The sequence below is a fragment of the Motacilla alba genome, chromosome 14, assembly GCF_015832195.1.
Source record: "Motacilla alba alba isolate MOTALB_02 chromosome 14, Motacilla_alba_V1.0_pri, whole genome shotgun sequence".
Taxonomy (NCBI): Eukaryota; Metazoa; Chordata; class Aves; order Passeriformes; family Motacillidae; genus Motacilla; species Motacilla alba.
The window spans coordinates 1,621,875-1,642,596 of record NC_052029.1 but is presented as its reverse complement, the minus strand read 5'-3'; the positions used below and the strand labels follow the sequence as shown (position 1 = coordinate 1,642,596).

Sequence of the window (20,722 nt, the reverse complement as noted above, 5' to 3'; positions counted from 1 at the left end):
GGGCTGCTCTTGCTGGGGCTTTTTCTTTCTATTTCTTTCCTGGAAACTGGTGAAAGATTCCACAGAGCCTGTGTTGGAGCCTGGCGGGGAAATAACCTGGGACACAGGATGAGGTCAGTGGCCTCCCTGGGGAGGTTTTGATGAGCTGCCAGGGGCAGAGTTTGATCTGCCAGCCCTGGAGCATCACCCGCCCTCATCCCACGGCCTGGGGGCTGGCAGAGGAGCAGGGGACCCCCAGAGCCACTACCCCACCAGGGGGACCCTGGCTTTCAGTTTCCCCTTTGGCACAGAAGCACTGGGCAGAGCAGGGTGTAGAGCTCCCAGCACCATCCCCACCCACAAGGCAAGACAGGAGGGAAAATGCCCAGGGGGGACTGAGGGTTCTGCCCTCGAGGTTTTTAGTGCCACACAGGGAAGAGTTTTTTCCCCTTTTCCCAACTCATTTCCCACTTGCATCACCATAAACCCTCAGGTGTTTCAGCCCATCCTGCACTAAGGCTGATCCCCAAACTTTTAATCCCTGTGTCCTGTGGATGCTCCAAGCCCCAGTGTGCGGTTTTTGTGTCCTCATGGAAAGTGAGGACCCACTGCCAGGGCTCATCCCAGGCCATCCCCGGCAGAGCAGGGCAGGGAAGGGTCAGTGCTGCTGCTCAGCACCCTCCAGGAGCTCAGGGCACGGTGCTGGGACACCCTCTGAAGGTTGCCCCGTTCCTCCCTCCATGCTCAAAGCCCACACAAACCCCATCTCTGGCAGGACCACCCTCTGCAGGACCCCCATCAGGTTCCTGGACGCCTCGTTGCGCGCCCTTGTCCCGAGTTGCCCTAAGGGCAGTCGCAAGGGCCCGTCCCGGTGCCCCTGCCCCGGCCAGGCTGCCCCCGGGGCTCAGCCACGGCCGGGCCAGCAGCAGTGGGGTTAAGCCCGGCCGGGCGGGTGGCTGGACAGGCGTCAAGGTGGTTGCTCCATCCATCCCTGCGCAGTCGGAGGGGCCGGAGAGCGGAGCGGGAGCGGGAGCCCTGCCCTGCCCTGCCCGCCGCCATGAGCGCAGGCAAAGGTGAGGCTGGAACTGCCCTCGGCCGGGCTGGGGGGACACGCAGGGACCGGGGGGGACACGCTCAGGCTCTGCCCGGGCTCCAGTCACCCTTTCCTCTGCTCCTCCTCCACTGCTAATATGACATTTTGGGGGCCCCCGAGCTGCCTGGGGGGGGGCTGCAGGCACTGCAGGGCAGAGCCCAAACGCGGATGGGAGTGCAGGGATGGGCAGGGACCGCGGTGCCGGGACCCTTCAGCGCCGAGCGAGTCACAGGGGCAGCCGGGAGGGAAGGGGGAGAGGGGTCTGGGGGCCTTTCCCCATGAAATGGAGAAGCTGCCGCTGCAACATGGAGATGAATTTCGGGGGTCCCTGCACCCGAGGGGTCAGAGCTGTGACAGCAGTGGGGGGAGGGGGTGATCTTGGACCGTTTCCCAAGGGATCCAGCCTCTGAAAACTCCCGCAGCTGCCCCGTGTGTGCAGCGGGCCGGGAGTGACTCCTTTATCCCCCCCGAGCCCCCCCCGAGTCCCGGCGGTGCGGGCACCGGCCAAGGGGTCCCAAGGGTGTTCCAAGGGCGTCCCCTAGAGCAGCCACAGCCCTGCACTGACGCTGTCCCCTCTGCTCCACCGCCAGCAGGCATCCCCCTCCTGCTCCCCCTGGCCCTGCTGCTGGCTGCCGCCTCGCAGCCCCCCGGGGGGGACCCCCCGAAGGAGCCGGGGGACGGGGACGGCCCGCGCTGCCCCAGCCCCTGCGCCTGCAGCCTGGACGATTACAGCGAGGAGCTGAACGTCTTCTGCAGCGGCCGCAACCTGAGCCGCCTGCCCGAGGACGTGCCCCCCAACGCCAAAGCGCTGTGGCTGGACGGCAACAACTTCACGCTGCTGCCGGCCGCCGCCTTCAGGAATTTGTCAGCCCTGGACTTCCTGGACCTGCAGAGCAGCCAGCTGGGCTCCGTGGAGCAGCACGCCTTCCACGGGCTGCGCAGCCTCTACCACCTGCACCTGGAGCGCAACCGCCTCAGGCACCTGGCCCCGCACACCTTCCTGCACACCCAGAACCTCGTGTCCCTCAGCCTCAACAACAACCACTTCAGCAAGGTGGAGGAAGGGCTGTTCGCCGGGCTCTCCAACCTCTGGTACCTGAACCTGGGCTGGAACTCGCTGGTGGTGCTGCCCGACAAGGTGTTCCACGACCTGCCCAACCTGAGGGAGCTGATCCTGGCTGGCAACAAGCTGCCCTACCTCCAGCACCAGCTCTTCTGCAGCCTCACCGAGCTGAAGGAGCTGGACCTGAGCGGGAATGCACTCAAGGGCATTAAGATCAACATCTTTGTCAAGCTGCAGAAGCTGCAGAAGCTGTACCTGAACCACAACCAGATCAATGCCATCGCCCCCCGCGCCTTCATGGGCATGAAGTCCCTGCGGTGGCTGGACCTGTCCCACAACCGCCTGGTCTCGCTCTACGAGGACACCTTCCTGGGCCTCCTGAGCCTGCACGTCCTGCGCCTGTCCACCAACTCCATCACCAGCCTGAGGCCCAGGACCTTCAAGGACCTCCAGTTCCTGGAGGAGCTGCAGCTGGGGCACAACCGGATCCGGGGCCTGGCGGAAAGGACCTTCGAGGGGCTGGGCCAGCTGGAGGTGCTGAGCCTCAACAACAACCAGCTGCAGGACATCAGGGCCGGGGCCTTCCTGGGGCTGCACAACGTGGCCGTGATGCACTTGTCTGCCAACTGCATCAAGGTCCTGCCCGACTTTGTCTTCAAGGGGGTCACCAAGCTGCACAGCCTCCACCTGGAGCACAGCTGCGTGGGCAGGATCCGGGCCAACACCTTCTGCGGGCTCTCCAGCCTGCGGCGGCTCTTCCTGCAGCACAACAGCATCTCCCTCATAGAGGACCAGAGCTTCAGCGAACTGCACGAGCTCCTGGAGCTCGACCTGAAGCACAACAGGCTGAGCCACCTCTCGCCCCAGCTCTTCACGGGGCTGAGCAACCTGGAGTACCTCTTCCTCTCCTCCAACCAGCTCCTGGAGATCTCCCAGGACACCTTCAGCCCGCTCCAGAGACTCTTCTGGCTCGACCTCTCCCACAACCAGCTGGAGACACTGGACAACAGCGTCATCTCCCCCCTGGCCAACCTGCGGTACCTCAGCCTGAGGAACAACTCCCTGGAGACCTTCTCGGTGGCATTCCTGTGCCCCCCCTTTGCCCTGGAGCAGCTGTGGCTGGGGGGCAACAACTGGCATTGCAACTGCTCCCTGAAGGGCCTGCGGGACTTCTCCCTGCAGCACCCGGCCGTGGTGCCGCGCTTCGTGCAGTCGGTGGCCGAGGGGGACGACAGCCACGTCCCCATCTACACCTACAACAACCTCACCTGCCTGCACCCCCCGGGGCTGGCGGGGCTGGACCTGCGCGACACTGCCGAGGAGAGCTTTGCTCACTGCTGAGCTGGGCTGGCCCTCCCAGGGACCCTCACGCCGGCCCTGTGGCCACCCCAGCCAGAGCACAGATTTGCCACCGCCTCCAGCAGCTGCATTGCTCAGAAGATGCTGGATGGGCACCGGCCCCCTGGGCTTCAAACTGAGTATTTCAGTCCTTTAATATTTAAATAGCAGCCCCCAGGGCAGAGCACGGTTGCTCCCAGCAGGAGAATCTCTGGATGGGGGAATGCTGCACCCCCAGCCCTGCAGCCACAGCAAGGGGCAGCCCTGCCCAGGCCAGGACTTTTATAAGACAAAATAAAGTGTTTTCCTGCCATGGAGCAGTGGAGAAATCCTAAAAGCCCCCCTGAGCTTAGGGAAGGGGGCAGAGGACTTGCTGCAATGATTCCTTGCAGCAGCAGGTGTAGGCAGGGCACAGAAAGCCACTCGTTGCTCACCTGATAAATGGCAGCAGACAAATAAACCTTTGGAGCTATTGCAACCCACCTTGTAAGTTATGTTTTTTCCAAAGCTCGTGCTGCCCACGGCCAGGATTTCTCCCCAGAGCCCCTCAGGGTGAGGGATTCAGGCTCCCAGGGGGCTCCCAGCATTTCCTGCAAGCCTTGGGGGGGTGGCATGTTCCCAGGGAGGGAGCAAGAAATGCCCAGCTATCCCACAGAAGCCAAGAGCCCTGACAGATTCCAGCTACTGCCCAGCTCTCCAAATCCCAGCTAAGTGTCCAAAGGTCAGACAAAATTTTCCTGGAAAATTGCACGAGGGGAAAGCTGCTCGGGTGTGGGTCCTTGTGCAGCGGGAGCAGGGCTGGGTGCTGCTCCTGCTCTTGCCTGCTGGAATCCAGTCTCCTTAGTGGAAACCCAGAATTTCCCCGTCTTCCCAAAACCTCACTGTGAGGGGGAGTCCCAAAGGCAGAGAGGGAGGCAGGCAGGAGGGGCTCAGAGTCCAGGAGGGAGGGAGATGAGATGCAAGGCCACCACCTTCATTGCTTCCCCAGCTTAACTCAAGCCTGTGAGAGGAGGGCAGCGCCCATGGGAGCAGCAGCCCATGGGAACAGGTGCAGGGAACAGGACACCGGGAAGTGAAAGAAGCAGGAACCACCTGGGGACACAGAGGAGCCCCAGGCTGGGGCTGGAGAACAGCTCCATGAAGGGCTGCCAGGGCTGGCTCACAGCAAGACAGGGGACAGGCTGGATGCTGATGCTGTTACAGGAGAGATTTAGCTGAATTCCAGCAAGGAAACCAGGAAACAGCAGGAAGCACCTTGATACATGTGAAGGGCCAAGACTCAGAGATACAGCAAGGCCTGAAGCCGTGGAAAAACAGAACTTTGCAGACCTGCATTTTAAGAAAAGGGTTTACTGCCTGGAACCTTGAAAAATATTCCTGAGTCACAGAAGGCCAGCAGGCCTGAGGGCTCATTCCCAGCACAATGGGATGCAGCTCCCAGACAGCTCCTGAAGGTTTTTCCTCAGCCCAGCCCGGGCTGTGCTGTCCCCTCATGGTCCATCGGGAACCAGCGAGACGAGAATTCTGAGCTCAGGGGCCTGGCCTGGCTCCACATGGCAGCATCCAGCATGAGGCAGCCACTGAAGCAAGCCCTGTGTGATCCATCAGGCAGGGGCAGCAGGAGAAGGCAGCAGCACATGGAGCCATGATCCAGGTGATCAGAGCCACGTGGGAATGCCCAAGGAAGAACAGCACTGGACACTGCAGCTCCAGAGTCTCTTTGAGTCTGAGGAGATGTGGCTTCTTCCCTCTGGGACTGCCAGCACCAGGAATCTGTGCTCCCCCCTCACACCCCAGTTTGAGTTGAACAGTTCCTGCATCCCCTTCCCACTGCTGGGGCTGCCAGTCTGGCACCAGTCCAGCTCCACACCCTCCTCAGGAGCTCCTCTGTGATGTATCCAAGATCTGCTGGGCAATGTGAGTCAAGGCAGGGAAGGCAGAGCTCTTGGGAAACTCTTGGATGAAGTCTCTGCCTTCTTCCAAGCTCTGGCTGAGCTGGGGGTCCAGGGGGACGCAGCCTGTGGGACAGGGGAGGGAGAGGGAGAGCTCGCTGTTTGTAGGGCCCAGGTCTGCAGCCAGGGATAAAACACACACTGCCACAGTCAACTCCAGGGAAAGTGGTAGGAAAGAGCCACCACTGCCCTCCCTGAGCTCTCCAGGAGATAATTCTCACCTGCAACCACTTCCTCTGGCTCCAAGACCCCACCCCACCCTGGTGCTTCGTGAGAGGGGCCCTCCCACCTGTCCCAGTCCAGGGACAGGGTTCAGTTCTCAGCCCCCATTTCTCAGGAAGGCTCCAGACATTCCAACACGGTTCTCATGGAGCTCCAGGCCTGTTTACACTGTCACCATGATGCCAGCAGTGAGAGCAGGCTGCTGGCACCACCACCTCTGTCCAAGCAGGGCCAGGGGCCCACTGTCAGGAGTTGGGATGGCAGAGAAGCAAAGCACAAACCTCAGCTCTGCCCAGGTGCCTGGGGCTCCCAGCCCAGCCCACCTGCCCCTGTGACGCTCCTTCTCTGTGCTCAGCCCTCCCAGAGCACCCGAGACCAGCCCAGAGCAGAGCTCTGCTGCAGAGGCCACTTACCCAGGAAGGGCACCCCGGCGTGCTTGGCCAGCTCCTCGCCCCCCCCTTTGGAGAAGATGTTTGTGCATTCCTGAAGGAGGAAGAGGAGTGAGTCAGGAAGGCCAGAGCCCTGTGTGACGGGGCAGGAGCTGCCAGGCCCTGAGCAGGGCCAGCTCCCCTCCACCCTGCAGCCCCAGGCATTCCCTGTGCCCTGCCCTCTCCCTCTCCTCAGGACAGCAGAGCCCAAAGCTGGCAGCGTCTCCTCTCCCTGGCTCACAGCATCACCCTCGTGGCATTTCCCAATTCTCCACCCCACCACCACAAGGAAGGGCCCAGAGCAGCCCCAAGGCTGCACAAGAAGGTCAGGAGAGCTCACAGAGCAGTGGGGGCACACGAAGCCGCTCATGTTCTCCACGATGCCGAGGATGTGCAGTCCTGCCTTCCTGCAGAACGTCAGCTCCCGCCTCACATCCCCCACAGCCACAGCCTGAGGGGAACAGCAGCAATTGGGGATCCCTCTGACCACGCTGACCGTGGCTCCAGAGCACACGTGTAGAACAAGCATCCACAGACAGCCCTGTGCAAACCTGGGCTGCATTTTCCCCCCTCCAAACGTGCTGCCTGCCAGGAATTCCAGCCCCGTGTCCCACCTGAGGTGTTGTGACCAGGACTGCCCCGAGCAGCTGGTAGGGCCTCAAGGCCTCCACGGTGGAGATGTGCTCGTCCGACGTGCCCGGCGGCGTGTCCACGATGAGGAAGTCCAGCTCCCCCCAGGCCACGTCAGTGACAAACTGTTTGATCAAAGCTACGGAAATAAAAGGGGCAGATAAAAAACCCCAAACCACAACGGGCTTCAGCAGGGGGCTTGGGAGCTGTGGGACAGGGCCCCAGGGAGAGGGGACAAGGCTGTCAGCACAACGTGTGCTGCACTGTCCCCATCTGAGCGACTTCAAACCATCCTTGTGGAACAGGAGCTTCGTTCTCCCAAGGAATAACCTCTCCAGGAGGCAGCGGCACCTCCAGGAGGTTCCCCCAGCAGCAAGCCCCAGTGTTACCGTTTTTCTTGGGTCCCCTCCACACCACGGCGTCGTCCGGCCGCTCCAGCAGGAAGCCGATGGACATGAGGGCGATGGCCTTGTCCTGGCCCACGAAGACGGGGACCCAGCCGCTGTCACACTGGTGCACAGCGCTGTCCTGCACCCTCAGCATGCGCGGGATGCTGGGGCCACACAGGTCCACGTCCAGGATCCCCACCTGGGGACAGGCACAGCCCTTCAGACAGGCCCAGCAGGGTGGGCCCAGGAGCCCCCAGCCACCCACATGTGGGCTGCTCACAGCGCTGCCACAAGAGCCACATTTGGAACACAAATGCTTTAAATTTAATATCCCTCCTGACCTCCTGCTCCCCAAGGAGCATCCCCTGTGTGTTTCCAAGTGCTTTATGCCAGAACCCAAGCAGCACAGGCTGCACAGAGCCTTTAAAAAGATCCTCAGGGAATTCAGTCTGTCTACTGCCCACACATTTCCTTTTTATCCCCATTTTAAGACTCCTTGAGCTCACCCACTTCACCCCACAGAGGGAGTGAGGGTGACACCACAAAGCAGCCAGGTCATGTCCCAGCACCCATTTCAATAATAAATATTGGGTGATTTAATAAAATAGACGAAAGAGAAATGAACTACAGTACCTGAACTGGATCACACTATCACAAATTGCATTTTCACAGAGAATCCTCACCCTACCCACCAAGGACACCCATATGGAAAGGGTGGACAGAATCCTGCCCAGCTGAGGGGCAGGAAGGGAGAAGGCAGAGCCCAGCACCCCAAAGCCTCACTCACCCTCTTCCCAGCGTGCCGCAGCGCCAGGGCCAGCTCGGTGGAGAGGGTGCTCTTCCCAACGCCGCCCTTCCCCGACAGCACCAGCAGGATGTGCCGCACCCCGGCCAGGTTGGCTCTCTCTGCAAGTGTACCACAGACCCATGGAATACCCTCAGTGGGAAGGGACCCTAGGGACCATCCAGGGCAGCTCCCAGCCCTGCACAGACACCCCAACAACCCCACCCTGGGCACCCCTGGCAGCGCTGTCCAAGCTCTCCTGGAGCTCTGGCAGCCTTGGGGCCATGCCCATTCCCTGGGGAGCCTGGGCAGTGCCCAGCACCCTGTGGGGAAGAACCTTTCCTGATCTCCAACCTAAACCTGCCCTGGCACAGCTCCAGCCGTCCCCTGTCCCTGTCCCAGCATCCTCCTTGGGAGGAGCTGCAGTGCTGCTGAACTCTGTCCTCGGTGTAAGGCAGTGAGAAAGAAGCGGTGGACATGCCACAGGCTTTTTGTCATCAGAACAGGGACAAAGAGAACAATGGCAATAAACACCGTGTGCGGGGAGCAAAGGCTGGTCCCGATGACCTAAGTGGAAATTGGGCAGCAGAGCAATAAACACGCACGGGGCTCGTGAGGCTCAGCCGAGCCATGGCCCGAGGCTGATGGTGAGCTCAGGCCCTTGGCGTTTCCTTCCTCCATGCCACACCAGTCGCTTCCTGCCAGCCCCGCGCTCCTCTCAGCCCTCCCTGCTGCGCTGCCAGCGCTCCCGGCTCTGCTTTGGGCTCAGCTCCCCGGAGCAGGGAGCGCTCGGGAGCGGAGTCCCCGGCCGGGGCAGCACAGGGGGCGGCCGGGCCGCTCCAGCCGCAGCCGACGAACGCCACCCGCCCGCCCGGGGCCGCGTTGCGGGCGCCCCGACACGACCGGGCACGGACCCGACGCGCCGGGGCTGGCCCGGCAGCGCAGCGGCACCGGCGGCATGGAGCCCGCACGCACCATGGCAGAGCTCATCCGCACCTCGGCCGACGGTAAAGGCCACGGGCCCCACAACGGGGAGGGGGAAGCAGGGGCCCGGGGAGGGGCAGACGGGGCCCCGCAGAGCGGCGCTCCCGGGATACCGCCCGCTGACAGCGGCAGCCCCGCGCCGGGCCCGCTTACTCGGCGTTCTCTGCCGCGGGAGCCGGGCCCGGGCCTCTGGCAAGGCTCAGCGTCACCGCCCGATGAGCGATGCCCGCCGCCTACGGGAGCCCGGCCCGGCCCAGCGCTCCCCTCACCAGGAGTCGGGCCGAACACCGCGAGAGGTGCTCGGCCCGAGCACCTCGGAACTCCGCGGAGCCGGGTCCTGAATCCCCGCTAGGCCCGGTCGTTCCGGATGGGACGCGCCCCGCGAGGCGGGCAGGGCGCCCCCAGACCGAGACCCCGGATCCCGGCTGCCCCAGGCCGCGGCCTCTCCGCCGCTCACCCCCGGCGTTCTCCTCCATGTTGGCGCCCCGCATCACCCGCTTCCGTCTTCCTCCGGCCCACGGCCCCGCCCTCTCAGATCGACAGGTGCCATGCCCAATCGTAAGCCAAGGTTCACCGGACAACCCGCCCTCCAGAGCTTCGCAGCCAATGCACTTCTCGTGCTCCCTTCGCATCAGCCAATGGGCTTAGTGCTTTCCCTTCGCGAGCGGCCGCCCAATGGAGCCGCTCTCTGGCGATTGGCACGCGGGGCAGCCAATAGAGCTGGCCTCTCTCAGACCCCGCCCCCTTCGTCCCTCTCCGCCTGTGAGTGACAGAGCGCTCAGCCAACGGCAAAGCGGCGCGGCGAGGTCGCAGCCAATGAGCGCCTAGGGGCGGTGCCGGGAGTGGATTGTTTATGTCCCGGCCGAGGAAAGTAGGTCAGAGCGCCGCGGGCCGGGCCGGGCCGGGCCGGGGCAGAGCTGGGCCGGGCCGGGCCGGGCAGGTGGGCCGGGGACTCGGGGGGCGGGCCGGACATGGGAGCTGGGGTTGGGGTTTGGCTGAGGGCGGGCCGTGGCTGTGCGACCCAAGCGCCGTGGCCTGGCCTAGCCTGGCCTGGCCTGGCCCGGCCCAGCCCTGTCCGGCGGGCCTCAGCTGCCGGGACAGCCGGGCTCCGGTGCCCGCCCTCGGTGGAGCCGCTGCCTCCGTGGCCAGGGAGCCGAGCCGAGCCGGGCTGGGCCGGGCCGGAACCCACGCCGTGGGTGCCCGGTGCCCGGTGCTCGGTGCTGTGCGGATCCCGCCGCAGCATCGCCTCGGGCCCCGGAAAGGCCTCAGCGAGCCCAGGGCACCGCAGGGGGAGGCGGCTTTTTGTGGCAGCGCTGCTGTGACAGCAGGAGCGGAACAGGGGCCGTCCCCTCTGCTGGCACTGCTGAGGCAGCTCCAGTCCTGGGGGCAGTTCTGGTCAGGAAGGACACTGAGGGACTGGAGCGTGCCCAGGGAGGGGAACAGAGCTGGGAAGGGGCTGGAGCACCAGGAGGGGCTGAGGTGGCTGGGCAGGGGGCTCAGCCTGGAGAGAAGGAGGCTCAGGGGGGACCTTGTGGCTCTGCACAACTCCTGACAGGAGGGGACAGCCAGGAGGGGTTGGGCTCTGCTCCCAGGGAACAGGGACAGGACAAGAGGAAACAACCTCAAGCTGTGCTAGGGGAGGTTCAGGTTGGATATTGGGAAAATTCCTTCATGGAAAGTGTGGTCAGGCACTGGCAGAGCAGCTTAGGGCAGTGGTGGGGTCACCACCCTTGCAGGGATTTAGAAACCGTGTGGATGTGGCACTTGGGGACATGGTTCAGTGGTGGCCTTGGCAGTGCTGGGGGAATGGTCGGACTTGTTGATCCAAGAGGTCTTTTCCTGCCATAATGATTCCATTTCTGACTCTGCCATTGGTGCTAGGATCTCTGTGCTGGCTCGTAGCCCCAGCCTTAGTGAGGGCCTGGGGGAGCAGGGCAGCTCTGTTGGGCTGCTGTGGGTGCTCAGCAAAGCTGGAGAAGGGTTTCTGCTGTGGCTTTAGGTGCTTTCCCAGCACAGCTGTGTGAGCCCTGTGGTTTCAGCAGGTGGGATTTCCAGAGCCCTTCAAAGCATCTATGGGCAGCTGCACAGCTGGCTGTGGCTTGGCCTGTCCTGCTTTTCCAGGAGCTGCTGTCCCACTGGGGACTGAGGCACAGGAGGAACAGGGCCAGGTGCTTTATGGCAGGCTCAGGCTCGGGGCTGAGCCGAGGGAGAGGGTTCAAAGGTTACAGCCCTGAGGATGCCTCTTGGTGGGGAGTTGAATGCTGCAAAGATAAACTTTGGGCAGATGAGATTGGAAGCTGAGGTTTCCCTGTCCAATCCAGTGCAGTGGCCCTGTGTGGGAGCTGGTGTGGCTGTCAGTCTGTGTCCAGGGAAGGAGCCTTGGGAAATCTCTCTCTGAACAACATTCCTGCTGGGCTGGGAGTCATGCAGCTGCTTGTGATGCCTTGTGCAGGCTGACCTAGAACAGAGACTAGACAGAGTTAAAGAATAAAGTAGGTACTTATTAAGAGGCCTCAATGGATCCACCTCGGGCAGCACCAGAGCCCAGCCAGGGCTACACCCAAGGTGAACCAAAATGGTCACAAAATGCACGACGGTCACGGGGTCTCTCAGTTTTATAAGTTCTGCTCCATTTGGATGTTGGAGTTAATTGTCCAGTTACAGCTTTAGCCCATGAAGTCCCAGCCTCCTTGTTTCTCTCTCTTCAGTCAGTTGTTTGTGCTCTTGGGCCTGAGATTTGGATCATTTGTCCTTGGTCCCCAGGAATTGTTTTGTCTCCCTACTCTGTGAAGAGAGCTCACCGTCCCGTAATGTGAAGCTCAGAAGTTCACACTAAAGCAGCACAGAATCTGAAAAATATAAAAGCTGAAACCTGAGGCATCACTTCCCTTCTGCCTGTTGTCCTTGAGGCAAGTTGGGACAGGTCTGTCACAACCCTGGTTTCCTTCCAGTGAGCAGGAAAATGGTTTCTCTTCCTCTCCAAGCACTGAGAGCAAAGTCTTCCATCAGAGGGCAGTTGCAGGTGGACAGCCTTCCCTGCATACAGACAGGCTGCAGGGGGGCTGGGGCAGTGCAGGTGGCCAGAGCCAGGACAGCTGCTGGAGAGTCACTGGCCACCAGGGAGGCTGTGTCTTGGAGCAGCCTGCTCTAGTGAAAGGTGTCCCTGCCCATGGCAGGGGGTGGAACGAGATGAGCTTGAAGGTCCTTCCAACCCAAAGAACTCTGAGTCTGACCGCCCTGAAGCTCCCCAGGCCAGGTGAGAGGTGGCTGCTGGACCCGGTTCTTGCAGAGGGGCAGCTGCTGCCACCACAGCTGGATACTGGGAGCGTTCCTGGGGCAAGCTGAACACCTGGCTCAGGAAGAAGTTGACCCTGTGGGAAAAAGAGGTTGAAGTTCGCAGAGGCTCTTCATGTGCGTGGAACTTCCTTTGCTGATCTTGTGCCGGTCCTCTGGGGTGTTTGGCGACCCGGGGAGGTGGCAGAAGTGTAACCTGGTGTTCCTTCCGCAGCCTACCTGCGCGGGGACAGCATGGCGCGGCGCCCGCGCAGCAGCCGGGCCTGGCACTTCGTCCTGAGCGGGGTGCGGCGCGAGGCCGACGGCCGGGCCGGCGCGCGGGGCTGGGGCTACGACTCCGACGGCCAGGTAGGCTGGGCTCGGGGGCTCTGGGTGCCACGGGGGATGTTTTCCTGTCCCTGAGACCAGGTCTGAACTGGCCAAAAGCAGGAAGGATTCAGTAATGGTCAATATTGATACTAAACTAAATGCTTTTTCAAGCATAGAATGGGTGTGTCATACATAAAGTACATACAATATTTTTATAAATTTTTTTTGAGGCAGTGCGCTAGATAAGTGTTTGAAGTGGATCAGTTCCCTACTCTGGCTGGCTGTGCTCCCTCCTGGGCTGTGAGGGGCTTGGAGGTAGTGGTGGAGATTGCAGGGCAGTGTCTTCAGACTGAAATTTCCTCACATTTCCTGCTCTGCAGTGTGAACCTCGCTTCTGAACCTGGTCCAGGTGTGCTGGAGATGGGAACACAGCAGGGAGAGCAAGGGTAAAACAGTGCAAGGAGCGACTGATTCGCCTCTGCCATCATTCCCTATTTTCCTAATCCTTGAGTGTGTGAGTTGAGTTCCCTGTGCAGTGGTAGGGACACAAGGAGCTGCTCCAGGAGCTTCAGAGCCACACTGAAGCCAGGAGGCTCTGCCAGAGCACAGTGTCCAAACCCAGGCACTGTGCTCCCAGAAAATGAGCAGTTTTCTGTCCCTGCAGCCAGGGGAATGACAGGATTTCTAGGCAGCAGTACTTGGGAAAGTTAGAAGTTAGGAAAGACAGAACCCAAGCTCTTGGGTCTGCAGGCCAGAGAAGAAGGCCTGGGCTGGATGTATGTAAGCCCAAGTAGTTTCAATTCCCTGTCTTACACAGCTGCACGAACACGAGTTTAAAGGATTTTTGTCATTAAATACCCCTGACCATGGTGGTTAATAACCAGCAGGCACACCTGAGCAGCACGTAAGCCTAGAGTAACTCTGCAACCAGTGACAAGAGAATCCCTTAGGCAACACCGTAACATAGGAGTGAAACTGGGCTGTGACTCTCACTGTGTCCAGTCTGGGATCACTTTGGTCTCTTGGCACTGGGGAACAGTAAATCAGGTTTTTGTGTTCGTGAAAATAAACAAAAGCCCTTTCATCCTGCCCTGGGTTCCCCATGGGCCTGTCTGCAGCGCTGGCCTGAGGACCTGCAGCCGAGCTGCTCAACTGGCTCCCTTTGTTCTGCTCCTTTTCCCTTCTCCTCCTGTGCCTCCCAGCCTCTTCACAGCCTCTCCAGAGCAGTGCTCAGCTCTGCTATGGCTGGAACCTGCCTGGTGAAAGCCAAAGCTTTAGCACAGAATTTCCTTCAGAATGTGTGTGTTCCAGACTTGGGCTGTCACCCTGCTGTGACAGCTCCGTGTCTCTGGCAGGCACACAGGACGTACCTGCACCGCAGAGTGCTGAGAGGTCCCTGCGGCTCAGCAGGCACTATCCATGTCCCAGAGCAGGGTAATTCCATGGGAACGGCTCCCCGTGTGACACGAGCCTGGGGGTGTCCCAGCAGAGCCCTCCTGGAGCTCTGCCAGCCCAGCTCCCATGGCCAGGGGTGCCCAGCAGTGAGCATTCCTGTTCTCCCCAGCAGCACAGCGACTCGGATTCGGAGCCAGAGTTCTCTTCCCTGTCTCCCTCCATCCCGAGTGCCATCCCTGTGACTGGAGAGTCCTACTGCAACTGTGAGAACCAGAGTGAAGCTCCCTACTGCTCCAGCCTGCACGCCCTGCACCGCGTCCGCGACTGCCGCTGCGGCGAGGAGGATGAGTGTAAGGGGCTCGGGATGGGGGACCCCTGCAGCGTCCTGTTCCTGTCCCAGTCTTCCTTTGTTTACATCCTGAGGCAGAGGAGGATTACCAGCCCCTGCCTGCTGTCGTGTTTCCAGGCTCAGGGCTGATGCTGTTACGGCGTCAGCGCTCACCCCTGGGACCTGCTTTCCGATCCGGCTTAGGCCCCAGTGAAACAGAGCGGTGCTTAGGGCCCTCCTGATCCCTGTAGGGGCTGGCAGGGTGCCTGGCTCAGAGCACAGGGTGGGCTTGGGCTGGGGGGAGAGCCCGTGGCAGGGCAGAGCCACCCCTTGATCCCATGAGGAGTGTGGGGAGAAGGGAGGCTCTGCCGAGTGTCAGCCAGAATTTGGCCTGGTGAATGCTGACAGCTTTGGAGCACTGATCCGTTTCTGGTGGGACACTGCAGAGTAGTTCAGACCTCAAGCAGTCCTCTGATGTGTACAGCTTAAGATTTATCCTCTTAAACAAGAGGAGAAATAGAAACAAACCCACTAACAGGCCTTCAAAACAAACATCTGCCTGTGCTTTGGCTTGGGGCTCGTTCCCTGGGGGTCTTTGCCCATCCTTGTCCCCTCTGTGCTTTGTCAACAGATTTTGACTGGGTGTGGGATGACCTGAACAAGTCAACGGCCACGCTGCTGACGTGTGACAACCGCAAGGTGAACTTCCACATGGAGTACAGCTGTGGCACGGCCGCCATCCGTGGCAACAAGGAGCTGGCAGAGGGCCAGCACTTCTGGGAGATCAAGATGACCTCCCCGGTGTATGGCACTGACATGGTACGTTTGGGGCACGCAGAAATGCCCAGGATTTTGGACAGGGGCTGGCAGGATGAAGTTCCACCATGCCAGATGAGGTTTGAGGCTGTCTGGAAGTGCACAAGTCCATGGGGAGCTGATGAGATGCATCCCTGGGATCTGAGGGAGCTGATGGATGAAGTGGCTAAGCCACTGTCTGTCATATTGGAGAAGCTGTGGCAGTCTGGTGAAGTTCTCAGTGACTGGAAAAGAAGAAACATAACCCCCATTTTAAGAAAGGGGAATAAGGAAAACCTAGGGAAGTACAGGCTGACCAGTGTCACCTCTGGGCCTGGCAAACATGGAGCAGATCCTTTTGGAAGCTATGCAAAGGCACATGGGAAGAGTGGATGTGATTGATGACATCCATCATGGCTTCACTAAGGGATTCAGTGGCCGCCTGTGATGGGGTTGCAGTGCTGGTGGAGGAGGGAAGAGGAACTGATCTCATCTACCTGAACTTGTGCAAAGCATTTGTTGCTGCCTTGCATGGCATCCTTGTCTCTAACCTGGAGAGACGTGGATTTGACAGTGGGACTGCTTGGTGGGTATGGAATTGTCTGGATGATCACATGCAAAGAGTTGGGAGTCAACAGAGGCCAGTGACAAGTGACGTTGCTCAGGGGCTGGCACTGGGACCAGTATTGTTTCACATCTCTGCTGGGGACATGGACAGTGGGATCAGGGCACCCTCGGCCAGACTGGAGCCGACACCCAGCTGTGTGGGGAGGTGACACCCTGGAGGGGAGGGATGGGGCATCCAGAGAGACCTGGACAGCCTGGAGGGGTAGGGCCATGGGGAGAAAGTTGAACAAGGCCCAAGTGCTGGTGCTGCACCTGGGTCAGGGCAATCCCAAGCACCAATCCAGGCTGGGCAGAGATTGGAGTGAGAGCAGCCCTGGGAGAAGGACATGGAGTGTTGGAGGATAAGAACTGGACATGGCCTGGCCATGAGCACCCAGAACCCCCCTGGGCTGAGCCCCAGCGTGGGCAGCAGGAGGGGGGCATTCTGTCCCCTCAGGTGAGACCCCACCTGCAGAGCTGGCCCAGCCCTGGGGCCCAGCACAGGAAGGACCTGGAGCTGCTGGAGAGAGTCCAGGGGAGCCCATGGAGATGCCCCAAGGCTGGAGCTCCTCTGCTCTGCAGCCAGGCTGGGAGAGCTGGGGGTGCTCACCTGGAGAGGAGAAGGCTCCAGGGAGAGCTCAGAGCCCCTGCCAGGGCCTAAAAGGGCTCCAAGAGAACTGGAGAGGGATTTTGAACAAGGGATGGAGAAGGGGGAATGGCTTCCCACTGCCAGAGGCAGGGCTGGATGGGATATTGGGAATTAGGAATTGTTCCCTGGGAGGGTGGGCAGGCCCTGGCACAGGGTGCCCAGAGCAGCTGTGGCTGCCCCTGGATCCCTGGCAGTGCCCAGGGCAGGACAGGACAGGGCTTGGAGCAGCCTGGGACAATGGGAGGTGTCCCTGCCATGGCAGGGGTTGGAATGAGATGCACTTTACAGTCCTTTCCACTCAAACCGTTCTCTGACTCTGTGAACAGGACAGTGACCTTCTCCAGCATTTTAGCTGTGCCTCCTCACTTAGGAAAGGAAATGGGAGGTGGGAGTCTTCAGCTCCACCCTGAAACCTCTGACTTGGCTTTACCAACCCCTCTGGGTGTTTTGGGCTGAGCCAAGAAGAGGAGGGAAGAACTGGAGGTGGAATTTTGGTTGTCTTGTTTCTTGAAAAGACACTGAGCTTGTGTTCTTCCTCCCTGCTTTGCCTCCCAGATGGTGGGGATTGGGACATCAGATGTGAACCTGGACAAGTACCGCCACACCTTCTGCAGCCTGCTGGGCAAGGACGAGGACAGCTGGGGACTCTCTTACACAGGTAACACAGCCAGAGTGGCTGGGTGGGCAGCAGTGGCACAAGAGGTGCCACCAGGCCTGTGAATCCCTTTGTTAGGGACACCAGAGCAGCTGCTGGCAGCTTGCAGCCCTTGGAGCATCTCTCCTGGCCCACTTTTTGCAGAGCCCTTAGACCTGGTGTGGGACCCTGCCAGGGCAGCAGGGTACTACTGTCACATCAGCACTTTGGGGTTTCAGTGCTGCTCCCTGTGCTCTGGAGTTGTAAAACCTCACTTCTGCATTTCCACCAGCCACTCTGGGATGGGAGGGCAGGGGTCAGAAATGCAGGGATGTTTCTGGCACTGAGCGAGGCGGTACCAGCAGCATGGGAGTTGGGATGAATTTCTGCAGTGCAGGTTTTCCACAGAATGCCATTTTTTGGGTGTGTTTTCAGGACTGCTGCACCACAAGGGGGACAAAACAAACTTCTCCTCGAGGTTTGGCCAAGGCTCCATTATTGGGGTGCATTTGGACACGTGGCACGGGACACTCACGTTCTTCAAGAACCGCAAGTGCATAGGTGAGAGCCGGGGATGGGGTGGGAGCAACCTGAGTGTGGCTGCAGCAGAAAACACTGGGAAAGCAGAAGACCAAGGTGTGGAGTGGGAGGAAGATCACATTTGTTGTTTAGTAGATTGGGATTTTGGAAAGCTTTTCCCAACAGCTTTGCAGTTAATGGGTTTGGGGTAGGCTGGAGGGGGGAGATCCCTCTGTCTAAACTAACGTGCCCTCCCTGGTGCTGTGCCCTGGCAGGGGTGGCAGCCACAAAGCTGCAGAACAAGAAGTTTTACCCCATGGTGTGCTCGACGGCGGCCAAGAGCAGCATGAAGGTGATCCGGTCCTGCGCCAGCCGCACGTCCCTGCAGTACCTGTGCTGCTTCCGCCTGCGCCAGCTCCTGCCCGACTACGTGGACACGCTGGACGTGCTGCCCCTGCCCCCGGGACTCAAGCAGGTGCTGCACAACAAACTGGGCTGGGTCTTGAGCATGAACTATAGCACATCGAAGCCTTCCTCCTCCTCGTCCTCGGGGAGCGACTCGGACAGCTCGTGTGGCTCGGATGCGGAGGCCTGCCAAAGGAAGAGGTGCAGGAGGACATAATGGCTCTGCACACCACGTGGGTGGGGGAGTGTTGTGCTGTCTGCAAGGGCCAGTCAAGCCTGATGTACCTCTTCCTTCTGGGGACATCAGTTTCTATGTGTTGGCAAAGATTTCTCCAGTGCTGTGCAAATCTTTGGCCTCGACATCCATCACAAGCATTTAGAAGAGCTGCTGGCTCCAAGAGATGCCAGCTCTGACACAAGAAATTTGTGGTGAAATATCTGAGCTTCATCTCCTGACTTGCTATGGAAGCCAGCACCTCTTCCCGAGGGATCTCTTCTCCCTGTTGGCACAGACAACATTTAAGAAATTGGACTTGATGACAGGAGCTGGACTTGATAATCTTCATGGATCCCTTCCAACTCAGGATGTTTGGGCAGTCTCCTGGTTGGAGTGCACTGAACTCCAGTCAGAGACCGGACCTGACTCACTGAGACACAATCCCAGGCCCATCCTCTCCTCTCTGTGTGTGTAGGTTTGGTGTCTGCCATGACCTCGTCCTGCTCTGGGGCACGATGGAGCAGCAGCTGCAGGGAAAGGGCCCCCAGCGACACTGCTGGGAGCAGGTACAGGAGCTGAGCTGTGGCTGGTGTTCTTCAAGCCCCTGGGGCCTTTTAATTGCTTTGCATGTTGGTTTCTGCTGCTTCTCCTCTGTCCAAGACTGTGTTAAACTGTAATAATAAACGTAGAAGCTGTCTGTTGTTCCTCTTGGGGCCCTTGAAGGCAGGTGCTTGTCAAAAAGAGCTTGGGCAGCAGCATGGAGGGGAGGTTTTGGGTGCAGCAGTTGTGTGTCAGAGCTGGAGGAGGTGAAGGCAGCAGAGATGCCCTTGTCTCTGCCCTGTGCAGAGCTCTTGTGCTTCCCACTGAAGCAGAAGTCTGGCTGGAGTGATGTTCAGTGGAGCCAGGGCGCTGCCTGTAGCTGTGCACTGGAAGGGAGGCTGGAGGGTTTATAGTGCCTGTCCTCCGGCAGGTCATGCTGGGAGAAACACCCCAAACCTCCACCCCAGAGCCTGGCAATCAGAGCAGCTCCTCCAAGACTTTGTGGTCCTGCTGAGGGGAAATGCTGGATTAGGATTGGGACAAATGTCTTTATTGTGCTGTGGCCTCATGCCACTGCCACCGAATGGGCTCTGTGCTCACACAGGGCTGGTGCCAACCCAGGCCAGGCCCTGCAGGGCCTGTGGTCAGCTCATGGGGCTTTTCCCCAGCCTTTGAGCTCTCCTCTGGTGGACTGAGGAGTCAGGGCTGAGCTGGTGCTGTTGGCCTTGCAGAGGGCATTGGAAAGTGGAACAGGGCTGAGGTATGGATGGGAAATGGCTTTTAACCAGTTCTCTCTGTGGGTTTCCTTCCAACACATTCCAGCTGCTCCCTTTTCCTCTGCTCCCATCACAGACCCCCACAGGCTCAGGTAAAACTTGCACCATGTGCACTTCTTCCCTGCTGAGCTAATTCCCAAATCCTGAAGCACAGCTGGCTCTTGCTGCTCTGGAAGCAGCTTTGAATGAAACTTTACTGCAGTAGGTCAGGCTCTGCCCAGGGCCTGGATTGGTGCTGCAGCCAGAACAAGCTGCCTTGCTGCTTTGCTCTTTCCCAGGAACTGACTCAAGCAGCAGCAGCTGCAGGCAGAGCAGGGAGGAACGTGGTTTGGAGGGGCTCTCCTGCTCCTGCAGCACTCACTGGTTGCTCCAGGGCTGTGGGAAGGAGTTCAGGGGTTGTGTGTCACTGTGGAAAGCCTCAGTGAACAACCACAAGCCTCAGCAGGCACTGGGGGATGCCTGACCCACCTCCATCCTGGCTGTGGCTATTTCTGAGTAAGAATGGAGCATTTGCTTTGGGAAAAGAGAATCCCATCCTAACCCACCGTTTCCCATGGATTTTCTGGAGCTTATTCAGCATTTTCTCGTGTTGGGAGTTCAGTGAACAAACTCTGCCCTGAGCTGTGTTACCCCAAGGAAGTAGTTCCTCTCCTCTCAGCTGGTTTTGACAGCTGGCAGGTGTTTTCCAAAGTGACTCAAACAGGCTTCCTGTCCCTGGAAGCCACAGCAGGATCTACAGAAACAGATCCCACAAAGAGCCAGAGCAGGACGTGGAAGGTCAGGACACACTGAAGAAAATGCATGGCTTGTCCAACACCTCACCTGCAGGACAGAGCTACACCAGCCCCTGTTCCAGCATTCCTCAGCTCTCACAGGAGACAGGCAGCTTTCCAGCCAGCAGGAGAGAAAGCTGGGGAAGCTGAAAGAGGAAATGAGAGCCAAGAAGCTGAAGAAAGCATCTGTAACGAGACATTTATTGATGTGCAAGTCTCTGTTCTGAAGGAGAATCAGTTGCTTCCCCTGGCTGGGCTCCCAGCTGCAGCTCAGCCACAGCCAAGCACTGGCAGATAAAAGGAGTGACCAACACCACCCACAGTCCCTCTGTGGGGACAAGGACAGAACCAGAACAGGGCTGGGCTTAGAGATGTGCCCCAGCACAGTGGTCTTTGCCACTGATGTCCCATGTCACTGGGATTCTCAGAGGGTGTCTCTTGTCACCTTCTGTGCTGCACTCTCCATAGGCACAGAAGAGGAAGGAACAGTTAGCACAGATGCTCTAGAAGACCCCAATCTTCCCTGCAGGACTCAATCCCATTGTTACAGTGAGGATCCACGACTGAGCCATCATCCAAACATATCAGGATGGGGGAGATGAAGCTCAGAACAAACAAGT

The 20,722-nt window shown here is 59.6% G+C and overlaps 3 protein-coding genes across 9 annotated transcripts; 2 read left to right on the top strand and 1 right to left on the bottom strand.

Annotated features, from left to right (window-relative positions):
• Nucleotides 1–900: 900 nt before the first annotated feature.
• Nucleotides 901–4,694, top strand: IGFALS (insulin like growth factor binding protein acid labile subunit). Of its 2 annotated transcripts, none has more exons than XM_038151305.1 (2): nt 901–1,052; nt 1,666–4,694. In XM_038151305.1, the coding sequence occupies exons 1-2, from the start codon at nt 1,037–1,039 to the stop codon at nt 3,474–3,476; spliced, it is 1,827 nt and encodes a 608-aa protein (XP_038007233.1). In that variant the 5' UTR covers nt 901–1,036; the 3' UTR covers nt 3,477–4,694. The 2 variants fall into 2 exon arrangements, with proteins under 2 accessions (XP_038007233.1, XP_038007232.1); XM_038151304.1 differs by having other exon boundaries at nt 903–1,052; nt 1,663–4,694.
• Nucleotides 4,695–4,807: 113 nt separating this feature from the next.
• NUBP2 (nucleotide binding protein 2) lies at nt 4,808–8,181 on the bottom strand (the record flags this gene model as incomplete). Its single annotated transcript, XM_038151328.1, has 6 exons — nt 4,808–5,491; nt 6,061–6,130; nt 6,416–6,526; nt 6,690–6,844; nt 7,095–7,293; nt 7,882–8,181. Coding segments are annotated over 6 exons (978 nt in total), but the record flags the coding sequence as incomplete, so codon positions are not given.
• A 29-nt stretch (nt 8,182–8,210) lies between these two features.
• Nucleotides 8,211–18,710, top strand: SPSB3 (splA/ryanodine receptor domain and SOCS box containing 3). 6 transcript variants are annotated; one of them, XM_038151308.1, is made up of 7 exons: nt 8,211–8,885; nt 12,371–12,504; nt 14,030–14,210; nt 14,820–15,007; nt 16,794–16,896; nt 17,308–17,433; nt 17,667–18,710. In XM_038151308.1, the coding sequence occupies exons 1-7, from the start codon at nt 8,558–8,560 to the stop codon at nt 18,011–18,013; spliced, it is 1,407 nt and encodes a 468-aa protein (XP_038007236.1). In that variant the 5' UTR covers nt 8,211–8,557; the 3' UTR covers nt 18,014–18,710. The 6 variants fall into 6 exon arrangements, with proteins under 6 accessions (XP_038007236.1, XP_038007239.1, XP_038007240.1 ...); XM_038151311.1 differs by lacking the exon at nt 8,211–8,885 and adding an exon at nt 9,692–9,733; XM_038151312.1 differs by lacking the exon at nt 8,211–8,885 and adding an exon at nt 9,710–9,802.
• Nucleotides 18,711–20,722: the final 2,012 nt, after the last annotated feature.